The sequence below is a fragment of the Notolepis coatsorum genome, assembly GCF_963971535.1.
Source record: "Notolepis coatsorum genome assembly, chromosome: 4".
In the NCBI taxonomy this organism is placed as follows: Eukaryota; Metazoa; Chordata; class Actinopteri; order Aulopiformes; family Paralepididae; genus Notolepis; species Notolepis coatsorum.
This window is the reverse complement of record NC_140168.1, coordinates 88,802,585-88,826,603: the sequence shown is the minus strand read 5'-3', so window position 1 is coordinate 88,826,603 and position 24,019 is coordinate 88,802,585. Positions and strand designations below refer to the sequence as shown.

General features: G+C 46.1%; 1 protein-coding gene across 1 annotated transcript; it reads right to left on the bottom strand.

Moving 5' to 3' along the window:
- Nucleotides 1–1,110: 1,110 nt before the first annotated feature.
- On the bottom strand, nt 1,111–5,475 carry tril (TLR4 interactor with leucine-rich repeats). The gene is given in 5 exon segments (XM_084311696.1): nt 1,111–3,295; nt 3,298–3,346; nt 3,348–3,506; nt 3,508–3,683; nt 3,686–5,475. Coding segments are annotated over 5 exon segments (2,598 nt in total). The 5' UTR covers nt 5,304–5,475; the 3' UTR covers nt 1,111–2,699.
- Nucleotides 5,476–24,019: the final 18,544 nt, after the last annotated feature.

The window sequence follows — 24,019 nt, the reverse complement described above, 5'->3', positions numbered from 1 at the left end:
GAACCAAGCCCGACGACAGCACAGTACTCCACCGGACCAGGAGGTCCCATACAGTCCAGGCTATACCCCCGCGGCGCTGCGCTACAGACCCCCGACTCTATTTACGGGTGAGCACGACGCACGACCAGCCCCGAGGAACAGTACCTGGACCAGCGGGCCATGGTACCCTGCCAGTACCAGCCCACAGCGAGGCGCAGAGGGGACTCGCCCAGGAGGTCTCTCCCCCAACGCTCGCCGATGTATCAGCCATCCACGGCGTCATACAACGCCACGCCGTCATTCCCAGACTTCGCCTATGAGAGTCGAGCACAGTACACGGAGCTCCGGATGTGCTTAGAGACAATGATGGTGGAGGTCGCTGACGAACGCCACAAGTATGCAATATTATTGAAGCACCTGAAAGTACCGCGAGCGCACAATATAGCGCTAGCCTATGCTACCTCCTCGACCCCATACACAGCGGCCCTTGCAGCGCTGGATCAAAGATATGGACGTATATGGGATTACGTAATCCAGGAGATAAGGCATATTGACCGCCCTACCCCCAGCCACAGACAATCGCTCACTAGACGACCTGTCAATCAAAGTGCAGTCCCTGGTGGGGATGCTGGGAGCTCAACGGGAGAAGGGCAGGCATGAGCTGTACGCCAACTCTAACGTTGAGAGGATTTTGGAGAAGCTGCCACCCGCAAGACAGGAGCGCTTTCGGCGGCAGAGGGCGACTACCGAGATCCCGACGGCCCCGAGCCATCCCCTCTTGATGATCTGGCCCGACTCTGGCGAGAGAGGTCAGCAGCTTATGACTGGACACCTTCGGGCGGAGCACGCCAAGCTCCAGAGAGGGACCCAGGAGAATAAGTGTTGGAAGAAGATCGGTGACTGTCATGCACCAATAAGAGTCAGTACCGAGCAGTAAGAGTCACAGCACCCCCTCGAGAAAGGAGAAGTGGAAGATAGCGTGTCCCTACCTGTGAGAAAGAACACTGGCTGTCACAATGTGACTCATTCACAAAGATGAATGCAGAAGAAGGTGAGCCAATGGATAAAGTCCAACCGGCGCTGTTAGACTGCAGGGGCGTGACAGTGTTTTTACACGCGTGTCTCAGGGTCGGACTGCAGACTGCAGGGGCGTGACAGTGTTTTACACGGACAGGTCGTCGGAAGTCGCGTGATGTCATTAAGACGGTTCCTGCAGAGCAGTGTCCCCCGGGGTCCTGTGCCCAACAGACGGGCAGAGCAGTGTCCCCCGGGGTCTGTGCCCAACAGACGGGCAGAGCAGTGTCCCCCGGGGTCTGTGCCCAACAGACGGGCAGAGCAGTGTCCCCCCGGGGTCTGTGCCCAACAGACCGGGTAGAGCAGTGTCCCCCGGGGTCTGTGCCCAACAGACGGGCAGAGCAGTGTCCCCCGGGGTCTGTGCCCAACAGACGGGCAGCGTGGCCCGAAGCGGAGTTCCGACCACGAACGTCATCACTGTTTACCAACAATAAAATGGTCTATTAGGGACCTGCGAAGCCCTTTGAGACATGTGACTTGGATTAAAGGAACATGCCAACATTTGGGAAATTTGGCTTACCGTCTTCTCCAGAGAGAGACAAGAAGATAGATACCAGTTTCCTCTCTGTGTCTTCAGTAGAAAGCTGGTAACTTAATTTCCCAAAATGTTGGGTGCGTTCCTTTAAAAGTCAGACAAGAAGATAGACATCAATTTCCTCTCTGTGCACCAGCTAGCCTAGCTTAGCACAAATTAATGGGAGTGGATACGGACCACTAGCCTAGCTTAAACCTCTGGGAGAGGTGTTTTGGCCAACAGCTATAGGCTAATAGAGAGGGAAATTGGTATCTATCTACTTGTCTGACTCTGGAGAAGACATTTCCTATAATGTTGGCATGCCCCTTTATATTTGTGTAAAATGACCTCCGTGCATCTGTTAAACGAACGATACAAATCTGTGAATATTGTTATGAAGCCAGAGAGGGGTGAATAATTATTCAGGAATAACTCATAATACAAAACATTAAAACCAACGAATCAACTGAAAACATCTTTAGTTGCCCGAGACCCTAATGATCGATTAGTGGACAGAGATGGGGATGTCGAGACGTTCTGCTCCTCTGCGTTAACCCTTTCACTACCACACGACGGAAGGTTAACCGTCAGAAGGTTAACCCTTTGATAACCACCACACTACAGATGGTTAACCGTCTGTAGTATGGTAGTGAAAGGGTTAACCTTCTGTTGTGTGGTAGTGAAAGGGTTAACCATTTGTCGTGTGGCAGTGAAAGGGGTTAACCTACTGTATTGTCGCAGTGAAAGGGTTAACCATTTGGTAGGGAAAGGGTTAAATCACTGTTTCTCAAACATGTGTTCGTCTGTGGCCCCTGAAACAGAGGGTATTTTGCGCCTCTCAGACCGGGGCGAGCAGAGACAGAATAGAACTTTGTGTTCATTATTTCATAAGAAAAAACCATCTATACCAAAAATTACAAGAATTATATTTATATATATATATATCTTTTTTTTCTAGACCCCCCAAAATCATCTTGTGATCCCTTATGGGGGTCGCGACCCGTAGGTTGAGAACCACTGTGCTAAACCGCCTACAGCAGTAAAGACGTGACAGGAAATGAAACGAGCCCCCAGTGTCATTCACACCTTTAACACATGACAACAACAAGATCCCTGTAAAGTTCTTCGGGTTCTAGTCGGAGAACCTCTGCATGTCGCTGGCCCTGCGGGCGCCGTTGCCATCCAGGAAGCGGTCGCAAGGGAACTCGATGAGGTTCCCCTCCTCCAGCGGCCCCAGTCGCGGCGGGCGGCTGCTCTGGTAGCTGGTGAAGTCCGCGGACACGGCCGCTGCGGTCGCCATGGAGGGCCGGTAGGGCCGGCGGGTGGAGTACATGTGCCGCACGTGCACCGCCGACTTCCTCCGCTGCAGCCTCCGCCTCAGGCTCCTCCCCAGCCAGGCCACGCCCATCACCAGCAGGAGCACCGCGTTCCCCGCCAGCGTGGCCACCGTGACCAGCTGAGGTCGGAGGTCAGCCCCGCCACCGCCGCCGCCTCTGCCCGCCTCGTCCGGCAGGGTGACGAGTCCAGCGCAGTGGTCGCGGGGCGCCACCTGGCACACGGACCCCCCCACCACGCCCTCCACGCACACCATGTAGGTCACGTCCGCACTGAGCTCGCGGAGGACCACGAAGCGAGCCGCGCCGTGGGCGTAGACGTACCGGGGGAAGCGGTCCGCCGTGCCGAAGCGGTCGAACAGGACCCGGTAGTGGACCTCGTCCAGGCCCGGCCGGGGCCCGGCGTGTAGCGTGTGGTGCCCCTGGTGGTCCAGTGGACGGTGACGGGTGCTGGCCGTGATCTGGTCTACGGAGACGTTGGTGATGAAGTGGCGGTTGAACGTGCAGGGGTCCGTGATGACGGGCAGCGCCGCCTCCTCCTCCTGGCCCACCCTCAGCAGGTCGAACCGCTCCCCGACTAGACGGGAGGAGAGGTGGGGAGCTCTGTGATCGGACTGCGGGGGTGTCCGTCGTGCGTGGCGACCGGGCGTGGTGGGAGGCGGGGGAGAGGACGATGGCGGTTTCCGTTCTCGGAGTGGCGTTGGACCACCGGCGCCTCCCTCCAGGTCGCGACCTCGGGTTGACAGACGGTTTCTTATGCTTACTCCTCTCCTGCGGGGAAAGGTCTCCGTCACCCCCACGCCCCCCTGGACCTCCACCACCTCCTCCTCCTCTCCCTCCATCTGTGTCTTCTCACCTTCTCCCCTCATCACCCCCTTGTCTCCGACGTTCACACCTGCCCCCCTCTCTCTCGCCTCATCATCGCTCCCTCTCCTCCCGACATTCTTCCGCTGTCCATCTCCCCTCTCCCCCCCTCTCTCCTCCTCCTCCTCCATTTCACCCCCCTCTCTTCCCCCGCCGTCCTCCAGCTCCTTCTCCCTGACCCTCCCTCCCCGGCTCTCCTCGGGCCCCGATTGGCTCTCGCACAACTGAGTCCAGTTCCCGTGGGGCAGCAGCAGCTGGGAGCTGTTTACATAGTCCAGATATTTCCCCCTCAGAGTCTCCGGGTGGTGACACTGGACAAACACGGTCAACAGTTTCCCCTGAGAGTGCGCGGAGGTCATCCACTGTTTCAGTTCCCCGAGGCGACAGTCGCACGTCCAGTTGTTGCCGTGGAGATCCAAGTCATAAAGCACGCCGTTGAGGGCGAAAATGTCCCCGGAGAGACTGGTGAGGCGGTTGTCCTTGAGTTTCAGCACTCTCAAATGCTTCAGTCGCGTGAAAGCCAAAGGATTCACGTTGGAAATCCGGTTGCGGCTGAGGTCCAGCTCCTCTATGCGCTCCAGGGGGTCGAGGAGGCCCGCCGGGATGTCCGCCAGCTCGTTGCCGTCGATCAGAAACTCTCTCACGCTCGACAGTCCCTTGAGGGCCTCGCCGTCCAGACGGGAGATCCTGTTGTTGCTGAGAGAGAGTTTGGACAACCGTTTGAGGTTCTGAAAGACGCGGTCCCCCACGTGTTGGATCTCATTCTCGGAGAGCAGGAGGGTCGTCAGCGCACTGAGTTGAGAAAATGTGGAAACATTGCGCACGGCCGACTGCTTGTTGTGGGACAGGTTCAGGAAGCGCAGCTTGGTGAGTTTACAGAATGCGTTTCTGTGAATGTGCCGCAGCTGGTTCGATTCCAGATGGAGGTAATGCAGATTAGTCAAGGTCTTAAAAACGGAGTCCTGCAACAGTTCTATCGCGTTGCCGTCCAGTCGCAGCTTAACAAGGCCATCCAAGTGGGCGAACAGTTCTGGTGTGATTTTCTTTATGTCATTGTTATTGCCGTATAGAATAGTTAATTTCTTTAAGGGTTGTAAAATCCCAGTGGGTATCGTTGACAGTAGATTATGCCCCAAGTAGAGCTCCTCCAATTTGGAGAGTTTCCCGAACGCTTTCGGGTGAATCGTTTGTATTTGATTATATTGCAAATTCAACCTGATCAGATTACCGTACCGCGTGAAGTCCGTGGCGGAGACGTTGCCGATGAAGTTGCCCGCGAGGCTGAACACCAGCACGTCCTCGACGGGGACCCGCGCGCCGACCCGGGGCACCGCGCGCAGCCCGCGGTTGGTGCACAGGAGGTGTGGCGCGTGCTGACAGTCGCAGCGCGCGGGACAAGACAAGTCGCTCGCGGGCGGCGAGGAGGACAGGAGGAGTCCCCCCGCCTCGGCCGAGAACAAGAGACAACATATGATGACCGCCACGAAATTGCTAGTCTCCATTCCCAAAAGGTAACTTGTTGGCACGCAGTCCAGCATTCGCTTTGTGTTGCTCAGGTGCAGTCACCCCTCTCCGCTCGCGCATCGGCGTCTGTGTTATCGTCCATTATCCACTTGCTAGTCTGGTAAATGGAGTGAAAGAAGGTGCTGCCGTGTATAGCTTCCCGCAGCTCCCGAGTCCATCTCTATTTAGAGTTATCAATAGAATAAGTTGCTTTGTGCACTGCGCTCTGCATGGCGCTTTGTGAGGGAACGCTGCACCTCCCCAAAATGCTTCCATCCCCCAAGTGGTCATCTGCTGCAAATTACAGACCTCCGGAGAAAAAAAAAAAAGTTCAGGCGCGCTCACGCTCGCACACACACGCACACGCGCGCGCGGTCCTGAGACCCTCCTCCCCCGCAAGACGCAACTCCTCTCCCTGCAAAATCCAGATGTGGACTGAGTCTTGACGCACATGATCCAGATCTTTGCGCACGCACGCAAGCGATCTGATCGCGCACACAAATACACACACTTTCTGGGAGAGAGAGAGAGAGAGAGAGAGAGAGAGAGAGAGAGAGAGAGAGAGAGCACAAAAACGTGGCCGAACCCTTTGACCGAGTTTTCCGCGCGCCCCCGCAGACCCCGGGGGTCTCGAGCCTGGATGGAGAAAGCAGACGGGAAGCTTCCCTTCCCACGAGGCTCCCACTGGGAGCTCGTGCTGATGGATTCCCTCTCTCTCGCTGCATCACATATGGAGAGCATGCCCAGGTCGCTTTAACCCGTGTGAAGAAAAATACTAGGATCTTCATCAAATCCACACTCTGTAACTGTATCTCACTGACAGCTAAAATATAGGTCAATGTAGTTTATTTATTTTGATGTATTTTCCATTAAATCAAATCAAATCAAATGCATTTATAGGCAGCCCGACATCACAACAAATTGCCCCCATGGCATTCAGATCAAGAAGAAATCACAATAGATCCAGAACAAAAACCACAATAAAATCCAAATGTTTGCAACACCCCCAGACTTCCCCCTAATGAAGATCCTAGCAAAAAACACCACAGGCGCAATGGTGGGGACTGGGAGAAACCTCAGATGAGCAATTCAAAGGGGATCTCCCATCAGGATGTCGATATTATAGTGTTTCTATGGATGATAGATGGATGGAGAAAAGAACAAGCGAATAATTGGTATGTATGTATATATACATGTAATAAAACACATACATACATACATAGTTAGCAATAGTATCTAAAGTATATAAGAACATTTAAAAATGTAAATAATAATAGAGCTAAGAACAAAAAAGCATAGGAACACAAGTGCTGGTATGAAAAATAATATGAAGGCTCAAAGTTTCAAAGTCACACTCCCCAGGGGGCAGGAGAACCACTCCAAAAAAACAAACTCAAATCACACCAAACGATGTGGCCTGTATGGGAGAAGTGTAATTTACCCGCACACTCTCATTAACATGCCCCGTGTTGTTTGGGGAAGGTTGTGCAGAACAGATGGTTCACATTTGGGAGTAAAGTGGAATTCGGCTTGTGATGATGTGTGTTGAGTCTGTCGAGGCGAGGTGCCAGATCTCAGTCAAGGAAGAGCGTGTGGTCGGTGTACGGTGGGGGGAGAGCGTGTGGTCGGTGTACGGTGGGGGGAGAGCGTGTGGTCGGTGTACGGTGGGGGGAGAGCGTGTGGTCGGTGTACGGTGGGGGGAGAGCATGTCGTCGGTACAGGGTGCAGGGCATGTCATGTAGAACGTCCAGACATCTGTAGAACGATTCTGCGCAGCAACGGCGAACGGTGAAGGTTTGTGCCCCGCGTGTGTACGCAGGGCAGGCATAACCCTTTCACTACCACACTACCAAAGGGTTAACCCCTTTCACTGCGACAATACAGAAGGTTAACCCTTTCATTGCCACACACAACAAAGGGTTAACCCTTTCACAACCACACTACAGAAGGTTAACCCTTTCACTACCACACTACCAAAGGCCAAGGGATAACCCCTTTCACTGCGACAATGCAGAATGTTAACCCGTTCACTGCCACACACAACAAAGGGTTAACCCTTGCACAACCACACTACAGAAGGTTAACCCTTTCACTACCACACTACAGACTGTTAACCTTCTGTAGTGTGGTAGTGAAAGGGTTAACCTTCTGTAGTGTGGTTGTGAAAGGGTTAACATGCCATAGCCAATATATCCGGTTGCGACCCGGTTGCGGCACACAAGGGTATAGCTCACACACACACACACACACACACACACACACACACACACACACACACACACACACACACACACACACACACACACACACACACACACACACACACACATGACACACACACACACACACACACACACACACACACACACACACACACACATACCTAGAAGCACAAGCGTACACACAGCGCCTCTACGGATATGTCATAATCACTTTGTCGGCGTGTGACAAATGGAAAGGCTTTTTCTTCTCACAGCCTCTGTGATGGAGACAGACTCCTGCAGGGACTAAAGGGTGGACAGACACAACACACACACACAGGCATGTGCGCACAGACACACACACAAGCATACAGTGACAAAGACATACACAAATGTGCACATGCTCGTGCACACATGCCTTGAAGCACAACCACACACATCCATCACCTCTACAATCTGTCATACGTTGTCAGCTTGTGACGAATGTCTTTTCCTTCTCCTTCTGTGTGATGGAGACAGACTCCTGAGACCAGAACTAATGAATGAATTGCCTCACCCCTTACCATAAGCCTTACCATGACTCTTACCTTACTAACCAGCCTTTACCTCAACCCTAATGTTCACTACTACATGCCTAACCATTCACTACCTCAACCAAACCCTCTAACCTAAACCTCTAAACCCTAATCCTAAAATGGCCCACTTTAAAGTCAGGACCAGCCAAAATGTCCTAACTTTAAATAATGCATTTGTACAGTATGTGATACTTGATAGAATACAAGAGCACACTCACAAAGGCACGCACGCACGCACGCACGCACGCACTCACACACACACACACACACACACACACACACACACACACACACACACACACACACACACACACACACACACACACACACACACACACACACACACACACACACACACACACTTAGCCAATCATGAGAAACTAATGATGCAATGTTTTCCAGAGCTTTTCTCATGGCTGATGCTGTAAGCTACTTGAATTGCCAGCACTGAGGGAGAGCCCAGAAAAACTCCAATATAACCTAATTCTAATGAATGTGTATTGGAAGACATCACATTATGCAGATAATAGGCTTATGGCAGAGTGTGTTGTGTGTGTGCGTGTGTGTTGGGGGGTATGTGTGTGTTCATGTTTAAGTGTGCATGTGTGAGCATGTGTGTGTGTGTTGTTAGCGTGCGTGAGAAATGCAGCCCATTGGGGAAGCCCCCTCTCTCAGCGAGGTCATTTCCTGTCTAGCCCTCTCTTTTCTCTCTCTCCCTTTCTCTCTGCCTTCTCTCTCTCCCTCTCTCTCCCCCTCTCTCTCTCTCTCTCTCTCTCTCTCTCTCTCTCTCTCTCTCTCTCTCTCTCTCTCTCTCTCTCTCTCTCTCTCTCTCTCTCTCTCCCTTTCTCTCTGCCTTCTCTCCATTTCTCCCTGCCTTCTCTCTCTCTGCCTTCTCTCTCTCTGCCTTCTCTCTCCCTGCCTTCTCTCTCTCTGCCTTCTCTCTCTCTGCCTTCTCTCTCTCTCTCAATTCAATTCAAATGGCTTTATTGGCATGACGTACTTCTACATGTTGCCAAAGCAATATTAAACATAAACATGGATTACAAACAGATATAAGTATATACAAAATATCATCGTAAAATAAAACATCAAATATTACGGCGTAAACATGTCAGGTGACTGTCACTCACTGTCCCTCAGTTTGTGGCAGGCAGCAACATATGCTGCTGCTAGCTCACAGCTTGTTGAGTCCTCCCCTAGTAGGACTGGTAGTTTTTCTGTATCTGGTAGTGCGAGAAAGCCTTTTGTTATTAATTCAAATTTTTTAAAATGCGTTTATCTAATATATTTATATTTTTCACATTTGGTGAGGAAGTGCAACTCAGTTTCAGGCTCACTGAGGGTGCAGGACTCTGCAGGAAGCCAGGTTTTCCTGTGCCTCTCCTTTTCAACAGCGAGGCTGTGCTCACTCAGTCTGTATTTTGTCAAGGTTCTTTTTAGTTGTTGATCAGTCACCATGCTCAAATAATCTGCTATGGTGTACTGTCGATTTAGAGCCACATAGCACTGCATTTTTCTCTGTGCTTTTGTTTGTGTTTTCCAATAGGTGATGTAGTTTTGTTTTAGCTGTGTAGTAATTTGATTTATTCTGATTGGTGATGTGTTCTGTTCTCTCTCTCTCTCGCTTTCTCTCTGCCTCTCGCTCTCTCTCTGCCTTCTCTCTCTCTCCCTCTCTCTCTCTCTCTCTCTCTCTCTCTCTCTCTCTCTCTCTCTCTCTCTCTGCCTTCTCTCCATTTCTCCCTGCCTTCTCTCTCTCTGCCTTCTCTCTCTCTCTCTCTCTCTCCCTTTCTCTCTGCCTTCTCTCCATTTCTCCCTGCCTTCTCTCTCCCTGCCTTCTCTCTCTGCCTTCTCTCTCTCTGCCTTCTCTCTCTCTGCCTTCTCTCTCTGCCTTCTCTCTCTCTGCCTTCTCTCTCTCTGCCTTCTCTCGCTCTCTCTCCCTTTCTCTCTGCCTCTCACTCCCTCTCTCCCTTTCTCTCTGCCTTCTCTCTCGATACCCCTTGGACTCTATACATTTATGTACTATCAGATTCTTCTTGTCAAGTCTCCCATTTTGTGTTCCCTTGTCTGGTCTAGCTTAGGTTTATGATCTTGTCTTGTAGTTGTTATTTAGTCTATCTTGTATTAGTGTCACTTTAATCTGTTTTCCCTTCCCAGGTGTGTCTCGTTGCAATCAACCCTCATGTGTCAATTAACCGGTGTATATATGTTTAGTCTGCCCTGTCTTCCGTGCGCATTCATTGTCTCCTGTTTGCTGTACTCTGTACCTGTTGCTGTTCCTTGTACCTGTACCTGTTCCTGTCTATGTTCCTGTCACCATTTGGATTCATTGCTCACCCCGCCTGCCATGCTGTTCATGCCATGTTGAGTATTTGTTTGTAGTTAGTTCAAGTTATGTTAGTTTAGTTCAAGTGTATTCCCTACTTATGTTTTTCCCTCTTCCAGCGTTTGCGAGAGGTGTTCTTTTGTAGTGTAAGTTTATGTTCATGTGTTCAAGTAAAGCTCCTATTTTCACTACCCGCCTTGTTCTGCCTGCTTCCTCACCTACCTGTCTGCATTTGGGTCCCACTACCACTTTCACTATGTCTAACCATGACACGGTCGACTGCATCTATGCTTCTGTGTTTATTGTTTGTTTGTAGGGCTGGGACTTTATCGCATTAATTTCGATTAATTAACTACAGAAAGAATTAAAAGTTTAAAAAATGTATGCATTTAATAGCATGATGATATTTCTTTATTGTGTAAGAATGTTACCTTTCAAAGGAGACCAGACTCATGCATGTGCTATAAGTATAAAGTATAATAAATAGCAAATTACTTTTTTTTCTTAGTCGGGTTTGTTCATAAAAAAAAAGAAAATAGCATACACCATACCATACCATATTATACCATACCATACCATACAATACCATAGCACACCATACCATACCATACCATACTATACCATACAATACAATGCCATACCATACCATACCATACCATACCATGGCATGCCATGCCATACAATACAATGCCATACCATGGCATTCCATACCATACAATACAATGCCATACCATACCATGGCATGCCATACCATACCATACCATACCATACCATACCATACCATACCATACCATACAATGCCATACCATACCATACAATACAATGCCATACCATACCATACCATACAATGCCATACCATACCATACAATACAATACAATGCCATACCATACCATACCATACCATACTATACCATACTATATAGGGGTGTAACGGTAAGTCTATCTGTCCCGTGATGTTGTGGTTTCGGTACGCTCAGTCATACGAAGAATACGCGTGAGAAAGCGGATCCCTGGACCCCCGCAGAACCGAGACATGTCAGCCTGAACCTGGCCGGCCCGGGAGACGCAGACCCGAACCGCACTGCTTTCAAAGATGCTTATTTCAAGTTGTCAAAACAAACAATGTGTTTTACATGTTTTATCCAATGCAGTAGACTTCTCCCCTGGTGCTACCTGACATGACATTTATTCCGACCGCTCTTTGCCAAGAAAATTGACAAATAAAGATGAATCTACATTTTCTGTTATTCTTCTTGCTGATTCAAAAAGCATGGCTACCCCACAGTTACTTCAGTTCAACTTGCTGTCACGGATGACATAACGCTTATAATTTCAAAATGATGCAATCTTTGCAGTCTTGTAGCTTGTTGCATGTAGTATAATAACAGATGCAAAAATTACTTTGACTGTTTGCCATTTTGAACTATAACGATAGTATAATAACGAGTCTGATCTTCGCCACGGCTGCTATCTGTCATGTACGTAGATCGATCTCTGCTCTCTGACCCTTCACCTCCTGACCAGGACATTTATTATGATCATTTAGTACCATCTTGTGGTGACAGATGTGCATCGCACTAGGAGCAGAATAACTCAAAACAATTAGGCTACAATCAACTATCATGGACCTTACAAAACACGTTGTGGGCTGTTGCCTTTATCACTAGGTTTGTTGGGCAGGGAAATTAGTGTTTGCTTGACGCACTACAGGGCCAGGCTGTACCAACTATCTCAGGGGGGGTTATACGACACTAGGTGGAACTAAATAAAACGTGTACTACTGTCTGTTAAATATAAATGAAAAGAAACCTAGCCTTATGCCCCATAACCGAACCGTGGCTTCTGTGTACCGTTACACCCCTAATAATACCATACCATACCACACCATTCCATAACCATACCATACTATACCATACCGTACCATAACATACCATACCATACCATACAGTACTATACAGTACCATACTGCACCGTACCGTACGATACCATACATACCATAGCTCTGATGTGGATATTTCTGTGACGTACTCAAAGTGTAAACAGGGTAATAGTGGGAGACAGGATGATAGTCACGTGTGACCTGTTGACCACGTCTCCTGCCTCCGTCTGGGAAAAGAGCACAGTGTGCAAAATACATAAACAGATTGAACGAGAGAGAGAGAGAGAGAGAGAGAGAGAGAGAGAGGGAGTGAGAGAGAGAAAGGGAGTGAGAGAGAGAGAGAACACATACATTTGTGGGGAGGATGAGAAGCAGAATGAGAAGAAACAAACTGAAGGAAAGAAGTGGTAGATAGATAATATCCTAGACATATATATTTTTTTTAAGCCTTTATTTAACCAGGTTTGTCCCAATTGAGATCCAGGATCTCTTTTACAAGGGAGACCTGGCCAAGAATAGCAGCAACACAAAGTTTAAAAATACACACATAGACATTACAAATAAAAGTAACGTTACAAAATGGTCAGATAAAACATTTGCACACAGAAAACGTGGTTACAATAGGCTTCGCCATAGCCTTAAATACATTCAGTGTTACCAAGCTTTGGATCTTCAGATCGCACTGGAGATTGTTCCATGTAGTAGGGTGCGGAAAACATAGTCATAGATAATATCATAGGCATAGATAATATCATAGTCATATATAATATCATAGATAATATCATAGTCATAGATAATAGATAATATCATAGTCATAGTCTAGATAATATCATAGTCATAGATAATATAGTCATAGATAATATCATAGTCATAGATAATATCATAGTCATAGATAATATCATAATCATAGATAATATCATAGTCATAGATAATATAGTCATAGATAATATCATAGTCATAGATAATATAGTCATAGATAATATAGTCATAGATAATATCATAGACATAGATAATATAGTCATAGATAATATCAGTCATAGATAATATTATAGTCATAGATAATATCATAGACATAGATAATATAGTCATAGATAATATCAGTCATAGATAATATCATAGTAAAATCAAAATTGGTTAGAAGGCTTTGTTACTTCTTTGATATTCCGTTTAACTTTTGACATTATCCTATTGATTTGTGCCTGCAGACTGCAGTGCAGCGCCGCCACGCTCCGAATGGTAAACGCAAGAATAGCATGCATGTTGCATGCGTATTACGAGTAGGGTATATCTGCAGTGCCGCAACCCCATAGATTTATGCTATTGTCTATTACGGTGAATTAGTGCGCAAATCATTAATCATACATGAAAATAGCCTAATTTTATTATTATACACGATGATGACGATACAGAAAATTACAGAAAGATTTGAAATGCATGGCAAAAATAGCATTTATTGTCAGTATTTTAGAGACCCCCCAAAAATTCACAAATCATGTTTTCAGGGGAGCTGATGTCTGATCTAGGGGCGCCATGGCTCACCGAGCTCCCCCATGGTTCGCACCCTGGTCATAGATAATATCATAGTCATAGATAATATCATAGTCATAGGTAATATCATAGTCATAGATAATATCATAGTCATATAATGTCAGATAATATTATAGATATGGCTTGTTGGTAGTGAGGTAGTATTGTGGAGTTGACCCAGATTCATGGGAAGGCTTCCTACAAAGAGGGGCCTAGAGGCCCCAGACAGAGCTGTCCTTCAGCGCACCTGGTGCTATTTCCCCCTCTGTATAACTCACTGTCACTGTGTACATTACTGTAGATATAAACCGCTGATGTAACACGGGTGAAACGGAGTAGCAGCCCCCTTAGTATAAACTCACTGCTTAGCGAATAACCCCTGTACGACTCGCCACCTGTACTGGATCCTTTTCAGCCGCTGAACAGGATGAGACATTAGGCATTAACCCTTGTTGCAATTCTCGTCAAATAGCCTTTGTTTGTGGATAGCGTTGGCTATACTTTATGTATATGCCAGGAAAGTAGCTCAGTATCACATCTTTGAGTCACATTACAATAATCCATGTTTGTTCTTTTTCAAAAATCACTATTACTGTAAGCGTGTGGAATAAAAGTGTCACACCTTCCACCCTAGTCGCAGAAATGAACAGGTTGACTCCCATGTTAAACATACATTTTGAATACACAGCCTGTACAGTTTAAAATTAGAATGATTTATAAATCCTTAAAATGAATAAATATTCGGAGGGCGGAGCCAGGCGTTCATGGGGTGAGACGTGTTTCACGGGAGCTCCCTATTATCGTGCGGAAAACACTGTCACCCCACTAGTCTTTATTTTATTTTTATTTGTTATTGGTCTTTTTGTTGAGTGGTCGAGCATCTACTACTTTCATCGACCTTTTTTCAACTTTTCACGATGTCGAAGGGAACCAGAGCCATGAACGCTACAGCCGACAAAATGGCACCGAGCCCGTCCTCGCTTTCGCCTGAGATAAGTGAAATTCTCTCGGTCGTGACCAAACTCCATGCGGACTTTGAGGTACGCTTCGCTGATGCACAAATGAAAGCGCAGGCGGAACTTTTTGATACCTTCCATCGGGCAATGTCGGAGGAAATCAGGCTGGCGGTAGGTCCGTTGAGAGAAAAGATGGAGTCACTACACGCTGCCGCCGCAGCTAACGCTAACGAACTAGCTTCGCTAACGGTTGAGGCCTCTCGACAGGGCGAGAGGGTGGCGGGTCTGGAGTCCTCCCTGCTGGCTAGGCAGGCTGACGTCGCCAAATTACAGTCGGTAATTGGGGAAATGCAGTCCAGGGAGAGACGATACAACATCAGGATTGTCGGTGTACCGGAGGGCAGTGAGGGAGGACGTCTCTCGGAGAACATGCCGGAGCTGCTGCAGAAAATACTGGGGAAAGATGTCCTTCCCGACCCGCCATTATGTGAGTCGGCTTACAGAGCGGGCAAGACCAGTCCTGATGTGAGCAAGGAGCCGAGGCCCATCATTGTCAAGCTAAACAGGCTACAGCAGAGAGAACTCATCATGCGGTCGGCCCGGGCCAGAAGGGGGGATCTGGGTCTCGACAATCACAAAGTGGCCATTTTCGAGGTCTTCACACCGGAGGTTCAGGCACAGAGGGGCGAATACAAACTGGTCATGGCCAAGCTATGGAAACTGGGCTTGAGGCCTACGCTATTCGCCCCGCAAGATTGTCTGTGCTATGTAAGGGCGATGACCGTCGCTCATTTTGGTCGTTGGGCAAAGCGGAGGAATATCTCAGGGGGTTGGTCGAGACGGTGGCTTGATAGCTTTGTCGGGTGAGTGGCTTGGCGTTGTGGACCTAAATACATTGTTAGGGCGGACTACTCACAATTGCTTGTTATCAGGCCCAGACAGGCTAACTATCCGCTGCCCATCCGAGCTCTATGGAGGCTAACGAGCTAACTGAACAATGTACATGACAGATTCTAGCGTGCTAGCCGGATTCATCACTAGCTTACGCGCTGGCCTCGGGCTGGCTAGCGGGCTGTGTCTATCGCCCGCGTCGAGACATTCGTGATCCGATAATGTTTGCGTATTTTGGTTGCTGTTGCTGTTCAAAGTGACATCGGTTTGCACAATTCAATGGTGATCGGGTCCTTAACTAACTTCTTGTATGCTTTTATTTTTATATCCAGGATGTTTTGAGCTTTGGGCTCCAATAGTAGAAGGTCGGTTGAATATACATATACAATATATGATAACAGTTGGGTCGGGTATAGCTTTGTTTGCACTTTAGCCATAACCCTCTTTTCCTTTTCTCTTATTGTCGCTGTTTTTATGTCATCTGTATGCGCGATTTAAATGTGATCCGATTCTGCCTTAGACTATCTGCTGGTATGCTTTAATTTAATTTTGTTTTGAATTTTCCTTTATCCATTTATGCTATGACGTTGCGACACTGATACGCAGACTCTGAGGTAGATGGTTACAGGGTTGATGTTGAGTTATTATATAATAATGGCTATTTTTTCCATTATAGTTGTCTCATGTTAGGGCCAAGGCTCACGGTGGTTCTCGACCGAATATACATACAAAATATATGATAACAGGTTGGGTCAGGTTTAGCTTTGCTTGCACTTTAGCCATAACCCTCTTTCCTTTTCTTCTTATTGTCGCTGTTTTAATGACATCTGTATGCGCAATTTAACTGAGATCCGATCCTGCCTTGGACTATCTGCTGGTATGCTTTAATTTGATTCTGTTTTGAATTTTCCTTTATCCATTTATGCTATAACGTTGCGACATTGATACGCAGACTCGGAAATAGATGATCACAGGGTTGATGTTGAGTTATTATATAATAATGGCTATTTTTCCATTATAGTTGTCTCGTGTTAGACGGTGGTTTTCGACCGATATCTTTATTGAGATTAATTTTAATTTTAATTTGTGTTTATTGGACTAGTGGGGGTTTAATCAGGGGTTTATCTAGAGGGGGGTCGGAGTGGAGAGCGTCTTATTGGATCCATAACTCCAGTGGGTGATGAGAGGAAGATGACCATCCTTAGTGGATGGGGCATAGGGAGGGGATTGGAGAGTGGGTATAGGAGGGTTAATAATAGGACGGGTGGGTTAGGGTTTAGAGTAGAAGGAGGGTGGGTTGTAACTGGGGTGGTATTGTTCTGTGTTTTATGTACTGTTGTCTTATATGTGTGTGATTGTTCCTCCTCTGAACTCCTGAGATTGACCGTCTGGGCCCGCCTGGATCAGCGCCTCGAGCCTCAGCCTAGCTGCACTGGTATGTTCTCTACGCATTTAGACAAATTCGACCATGGCTAAATTGAATATTTTAATTTGGAACGCTGGGGGTCTTAACGCCCCTCACAAGCGTGCCAGTGTCCTTTGGTTATTGAAGAGAAGAAAGATTGACATGGCTCTCCTTAGTGAGACGCATTTATTGGTAGGTGATGTGTCAAGGCTGGCAAATCGACAATATCATGTTATCTCCTCATCCTCAGCCGATGATAAGACGAAAGGAGTCGTCATAGTTACAAGACGTAACCTTGATATCAAAGTCCTGGACGTATGGTCGGACACGGAGGGAAGGATTACTATAGCAAAAGTTGAGTTCTCTCATAGGAAGATGGCAATAATAGCATTGTATGCCCCTAACACATTTGATTCAGCGTTCTATAATACAATCACGAAGAATTTGTTGGAACTTACTGGATACGCTCTCATTGTGGGTGGCGATTTTAATGCGTGCTGGGATGCGGAGATGGATAGGTCCGGGTCCTCTGAAACAAGCGACCAACAACGGTCCTCTAAGGCCCTCAAGATGTGGGCCCAGGACACTGGGCTCACAGACCTATGGCGAATATCCAATCCCACCCTCAAGGATTACTCTCACCTGTCAGCCAGACACAAAACCTTCTCTCGAATAGACTATGCATTCGCGTCCCCTAATATGTTTGATAGTTTCGACGTCTCATTGGTTCCCCTGGCTCTCTCGGACCACAAGGGGATTTTCCTTACGGCAACCTTTGGCAGGCTCTCCACGAGAGCTCCCAGATGGCGTTTTAACTCAACCTTGTTAAAGAACGATGATTTCTGTTCTGAGTTCAGGAGTAAACTAGCTGAATTCTTGCAGATCAACGTTGGCACGGTCGAAGACCCTAGGGTCCTGTGGAACACATTGAAAGGATTTATCAGGGGTCATGTCACACTTTTCGCCTCCAATCCCACCCTCAAGGATTACTCTCACCTGTCAGCCAGACACAAAACCTTCTCTCGAATAGACTATGCATTCGCGTCCCCTAATATGTTTGATAGTTTCGACGTCTCATTGGTTCCCCTGGCTCTCTCGGACCACAAGGGGATTTTCCTTACGGCAACCTTTGGCAGGCTCTCCACGAGAGCTCCCAGATGGCGTTTTAACTCAACCTTGTTAAAGAACGATGATTTCTGTTCTGAGTTCAGGAGTAAACTAGCTGAATTCTTGCAGATCAACGTTGGCACGGTCGAAGACCCTAGGGTCCTGTGGAACACATTGAAAGGATTTATCAGGGGTCATGTCACACTTTTCGCCTCCAATTTGCGAAAATCCCGGTCAAAAAAACTAGAAGGACTGGAAACATTATATGCGGACCTATACGCATCCTTGCAAACTAACTATAGTGAACGACTAAACACACAACGTAAGATAGTCAAGAAAGAAATAAATTCCATACTTAAACAACAGTCTGAGTTCTTGATACATAGGACAAGACAAAATTACTACTTTCACGGCTCCAGGCCTAGCCATCTATTGGCAATGAAAATACGCTCGAATGATCATTTCTCGGATATCCCCTCGATCAAGACGAGACAGGGTACAGTCACTACTGATTCGAAAAAGATCAACGACACTTTTAAAGAGTTTTACTCACAGTTATATAGCTCAGAGGTTAATCTTGACGACTCTAAATTTGAATCGTTCATTGGCGGGCTTGAGATACCCCACATTTCTGAGGAAGAGGCCAAGGAACTGGGGAAACCGATCACTCTTATGGAATTGAGGGAGACAATTGCTGAAATGCAGAGGGGTAAGGCACCAGGCTGGGATGGTATTGCACCCGAGGTGTATTTAGCTTTCTGGGACCAACTGGGTCCATTGATGCTCGATATGATCAATTATGCTATCGAACAAGGGGAGTTCTCAAGAGATGTCAACATGGCGTTGATTTCCTTACTTCTCAAGAAGGACAAAGATCCCAATGATTGTGGTAGCTATAGGCCCTTGAGTCTTCTCGGGGTCGATTTAAAAGTGTTTGCCAAGGTGCTGGCCCGCCGCCTGCAGAGATTTATGACGGTATTGGTACACTGCGATCAAACTGGTTTTATCCCGGGGCGCCTGGCTGCAGATAATCTTAGGAGGCTGTTGCATGTAATCGATAACAGTAAAGACAATACAGCTCCGTCCACAGTTCTGCCTTTGGATGCCATGCAGGCGTTTGACAGACTTGAGTGGTCATACCTGTGGAAGGTACTTGAGGTTATGGGTCTTGGAAAGAGTTTTATTCATATGATTAAAGTCCTGTACGCCTCGCCGTCTGCGATGATACTGACAGGCAAAAACTGTTCCACACTCTTTCCAGTCTCCAGATCTTCTAGACAGGGTTGTCCTCTGAGCCCAGGACTGTTCGTGCTTTCCCTCGAACCATTGGCCCAATTTATTAGGCAATCGGAGGACATCGTCCCCATAATGGTCAATAATACTCCACACAAAATTGCTCTCTATGCGGATGACCTGCTGATTTTTATGGACGACCCCTCCCGGTCGGCCACGAAATTATTGGGAATAATCGACGACTTTGGTCAAATGTCAGGCTTTAAGATGAACTGGAACAAATCAGCCTGCCTACCTCTTAATGAGCTGGCCAAGGCGGTACGACTACCAGCTGATATCCCCATAGTAGAACATTTTAAATACTTGGGCATAGAGATATTCCCCACGCTGAATCAAACTACTAAGTACAACTTCACGGGTACTTATGATAAAATACGCCAGGATCTAGACAGGTGGTCGTCCCTTCCTAACTCCTTACAAGCCCGGGCTTCCATAATCAAAATGAACGTCCTGCCTAGGATACATTTTGTTAGCTCAATGCTCCCCCTGCCCCCTCCAATAGACCACTGGCGCAAGGTACAATCGATGGTATCTAAGTTTATCTGGAATAACAAATGCCCGAGAATCAAAAGGGCTACTACTCAACGTAGAAAACAAGATGGGGGCCTCGGAATCCCTGATTTTAAGCTTTATTTCTGGTCCTTTTCACTGAGACCTCTGATGTGCTGGCTAGACCCTGTTGAGGCTGTATCTTGGCGCACCTTAGAATCGGCGGCGGTTTCACCGCTAAGATTGCAGGATGTAGTGTACTCCACTGTCCCTATTTCGAAATGCCGACTGAGGTATGGACCGATCATAACTCACGTGATCCAAACGTGGCGTAATGTACAGAAGTCGTGTGGGGTTAAATGCCCATGGCACCTGGACTCTCCAATTTTTAATAATCAGCAACTACTTGTTGGGCATAAGCCGGTTAGTATTCCTCAATGGCAAAGGAGGGGAGTTCATACTCTGGAGGATATTTATGATAAGAACGGCCTTCGGGCGTTTCAGGACTTAAAAGAATTTTATGATCTTCCCGGCGAGTCTTTCTTTCTTTACCTTCAACTAAGGTCAGCGCTGAGGGCGCATGGCGTGCCGTGGGCTCAAGCTTTGCAACCACACCCCTTCCTCAGGCTCATAGTGGACAGGACGACCTCCAGAGGGTTTGTCTCAGACTTTTATACGCGCTTAATTCAATCCACGTATAAAAATGTATCATTGGATATGTAATGGGAAATATTAAAGGACTAAACGATGAGCCGTTTACAAATCATTCTGAGTCATTATTAATAATAGAAAAGTTTATTAACAATAAGAAGAAAAGTTTATTTCACCGTGGCCACAATGAAAGTTCAATTTACAGTCAGAGACACATGTTCACACAGTGGCCTCTGGTCATAAAGTGACCCCGAGCTTTGGTCAGACATACAATTAAATACATGACATGACGTAGAAGAAACAAAATGGCTGGTTAGAGAAATTAATAATACGACTATGTTATGGCTATAGCCTGGAAGGAAAACAGCTCCGTCTAACAGTTCCCATAACCTTGGGTTATGGCTCTGAAGAAACACAATCCTGTGACCTATAGTCTGGGCCTTTATAATAGAATACTCATTGTAACTGTCTATGTGGCTTATGGCCTATATGGCAGAACATAGTTTAATACACAAGGATATTCTGAAAGTCAACAGAAATGGCTCCCATCTACAGGAGTTAATAACAACATTGTTTTGGCTGGCCGGGGAGGACAGAGGATTATTGTTTTAAAGAGACACACACACATTACGCTGATCTCAGTGTAACAGTCTGTAAAATGATAAAACAACACAGATCCATAATGACATGATAATATATTTCCACGACAGTTCCCTCCTCTGATAATAATCAATCATTATCACTTCATAAAGACAACAACAAATATTATCATTAAACCAAAAATAACACAAATTATAATAACTCACAATCAAACAATTTTTATTATCTAAAAAACAAAAGATCCTCTGCACAGACCCCGTTTCACGTGCAAAAGAGAAGTTGCCATAACAGCCAACCATCATTAGCGTCTCTTTGCAAATGTCCAGACGGTGGTCTCAACAGAACAGTCCAGCCCCTGGTTTTGTCAAGGCCGCCACCAAGCTGAAAAATAGAATCACAAAAAAAAACAGGAGAGTATCTTGCAGAAGAATAATTTCCCTTATTCAAAACAAAAACATTCTCACAAAACCCTTTCAGTAGAGCGAAAACAGATTAACAGCAAGAACACGTGACTCAGGTTTAGAGGTTGGGGGTGACATGTTGTAGTTCTCACATCCTTACCAGAGGACAGGTCTAAGACTGAACTGAACTTAAGGGGAGACACTGCAGGTGAACTAATATATATCACAATGAAACTTCCCCAGTTGACTACTTATATTAAGACAATACTTTTTTTGTATTACAATTGTATGTTCAAATATGCAAATGAGGCCTGATCTACTTAAATATGCACTAATTTGCATATAATTCCAGGACAGAAATCTGAACATTGGATAAAGCCTTCTCAAAATTATAGTTTCATTTTGTTGACATATTAGAGCCAAAGGTTATTACAGAGGGGATTCTGGATATCTCCTTTTATCCCTCCATAAATCAGAAAATACTCCATTCAGTCCATTTTTAGGGTAAAATTCCATATTACGCCATGTTTTTAGGAATAAAATGTGATATAAATCAGGGTATGAATGCGATATCAACAACCCCCCCTGCAAACACCTTCAGAACATAGATATGAATAGAACTGGAAGGTTTGGTGTATGTGAGTACTACTGAAGTGGAGATTTCTGGCCCAGAGTATGAGGAAAAACTCTTAAAACACATTTTTTTCCCTTTTTGGAAAACGCCTTCAAAGTTCTGTTTTTTTTTTTTTATATAGGTCATTGTACTATATTACTTGACCTCTTTATTTAAAATAAGTTGGTGAATGGGGGTGTGGGTGGCACAGAGAGTGAGCAGGCTACAGTAACCATATCTGTACATGTGTGTATTGTATTGTGTACTTAGATGTTTTACCAATAACCAAACTCAAACAAACAAATCATAACACATAGTGGACCAAAAAGTCAAGCAACATTTAATAAACAAACTCAAACAATTCAAACAGGTGCTCCTTACAATCTGATATGACTCACAAATAGCTTCTAAAACCTACACTGCAGCCCAAAGAAGGACTGCTAGGCCCACCACATGTCTAATCTAACAAAAAAAAATACTTACATCAGGTCCTAACACTAATTATTTCTCCGGCCCCCTAACCTACCTATATTGAAAGCTAATGCACTGTAGACCTAGCGTACTTCAACCACTCCTGCTTCTAGCCAAAGATCATATCGACCATATACCCGTCAAGTATTTTGTATAATACAAGATAAGTATATCGTACTAATCCCTTCAATGACTGCCCCAGGGTTACGTGGTACACAGGAAGCTGATACAGCCAGAAAACAATGAAAGTACCTACCTGTGGTGTCCACTAAACTAAATATTTAAACAGCATATAAGTGGTCAAATCAAATTATAAATTAAGAGCATACTCACCTGTTTGAAGACCCGCTAGAGCCCCCATGTTACATTCAAGCCTAAAGTATGGCTCGTGTAGGCCTTGAATGCAACGTGGTGGACACAGAACAAAACAGGAGTTTATCAAAAATAACAATATCTATTGGAACAGCTATTACATGGAAAACAAAAACAGGAAGAAACAGTGTGGTGACGTGTCTTCAAGACTCTGCCTATTTATTAGGTGTGAGAAAGCCCCCCTAGAATTCAAACTCCCTCTTTATCCCATAACTAACCCATTCAAATAACTGCACCATCTCTCTCTGTGCTCACTAGATTCTCTAACTTGAATCACTCCCACTCCGCCACAGACCGATCTTCAAAAATGTGCCTGCATTATCCCACTGTCCCCCCCTAGATGGTGGCAAACTCAGCCCAGAGGATTTTAGCTGACGTGTCACTTCCTGGTTCTGAATGAATGAATGAATTTGAATGAATGAATGAATTTTTATTCACACACACACACACGATACATTTTACATGCGAGTATCCTCATGTGATAACATGTCGCAAATTGTGTGCATGTGCCAGGTCTCCCAAGAAGCTATTTAAAGCTTTTGGAGGGAGCCTGAACACAGATACAAACAGAATATGAACAAACAAAACAATAACAAATAAACAAAAACAAACAAACAAAAACAAAACAAAAAAATACAACGTGGGTAGGTTTACACACCTACCTACTAACTGACATATAACAGAGATACATAATACAGACAATTTTATTCCTAAGTTATAATTTTAATTAGAGATATGATTTTAGCAGTTCCTCTTTCAGTGATTTTTTAAAGGTTTTAAAGGTATTAGTCATTTTTAGATTTTCATCAAGCTTGTTCCAGATCTGTGGACCCCTGCATGCTATGCTTAGGCTAGCACAATTTAGCCTTCTCCTCTTGCCAGATATAAGATGCTTGTTTCTTGTGTTGTGGATGTGCAGTGGTTGGCAGACTGGGACAAGCTCAGACAGTCTGTGATTCATGTTGTTGACAACTTGATACATAATTGATGCGTTTTG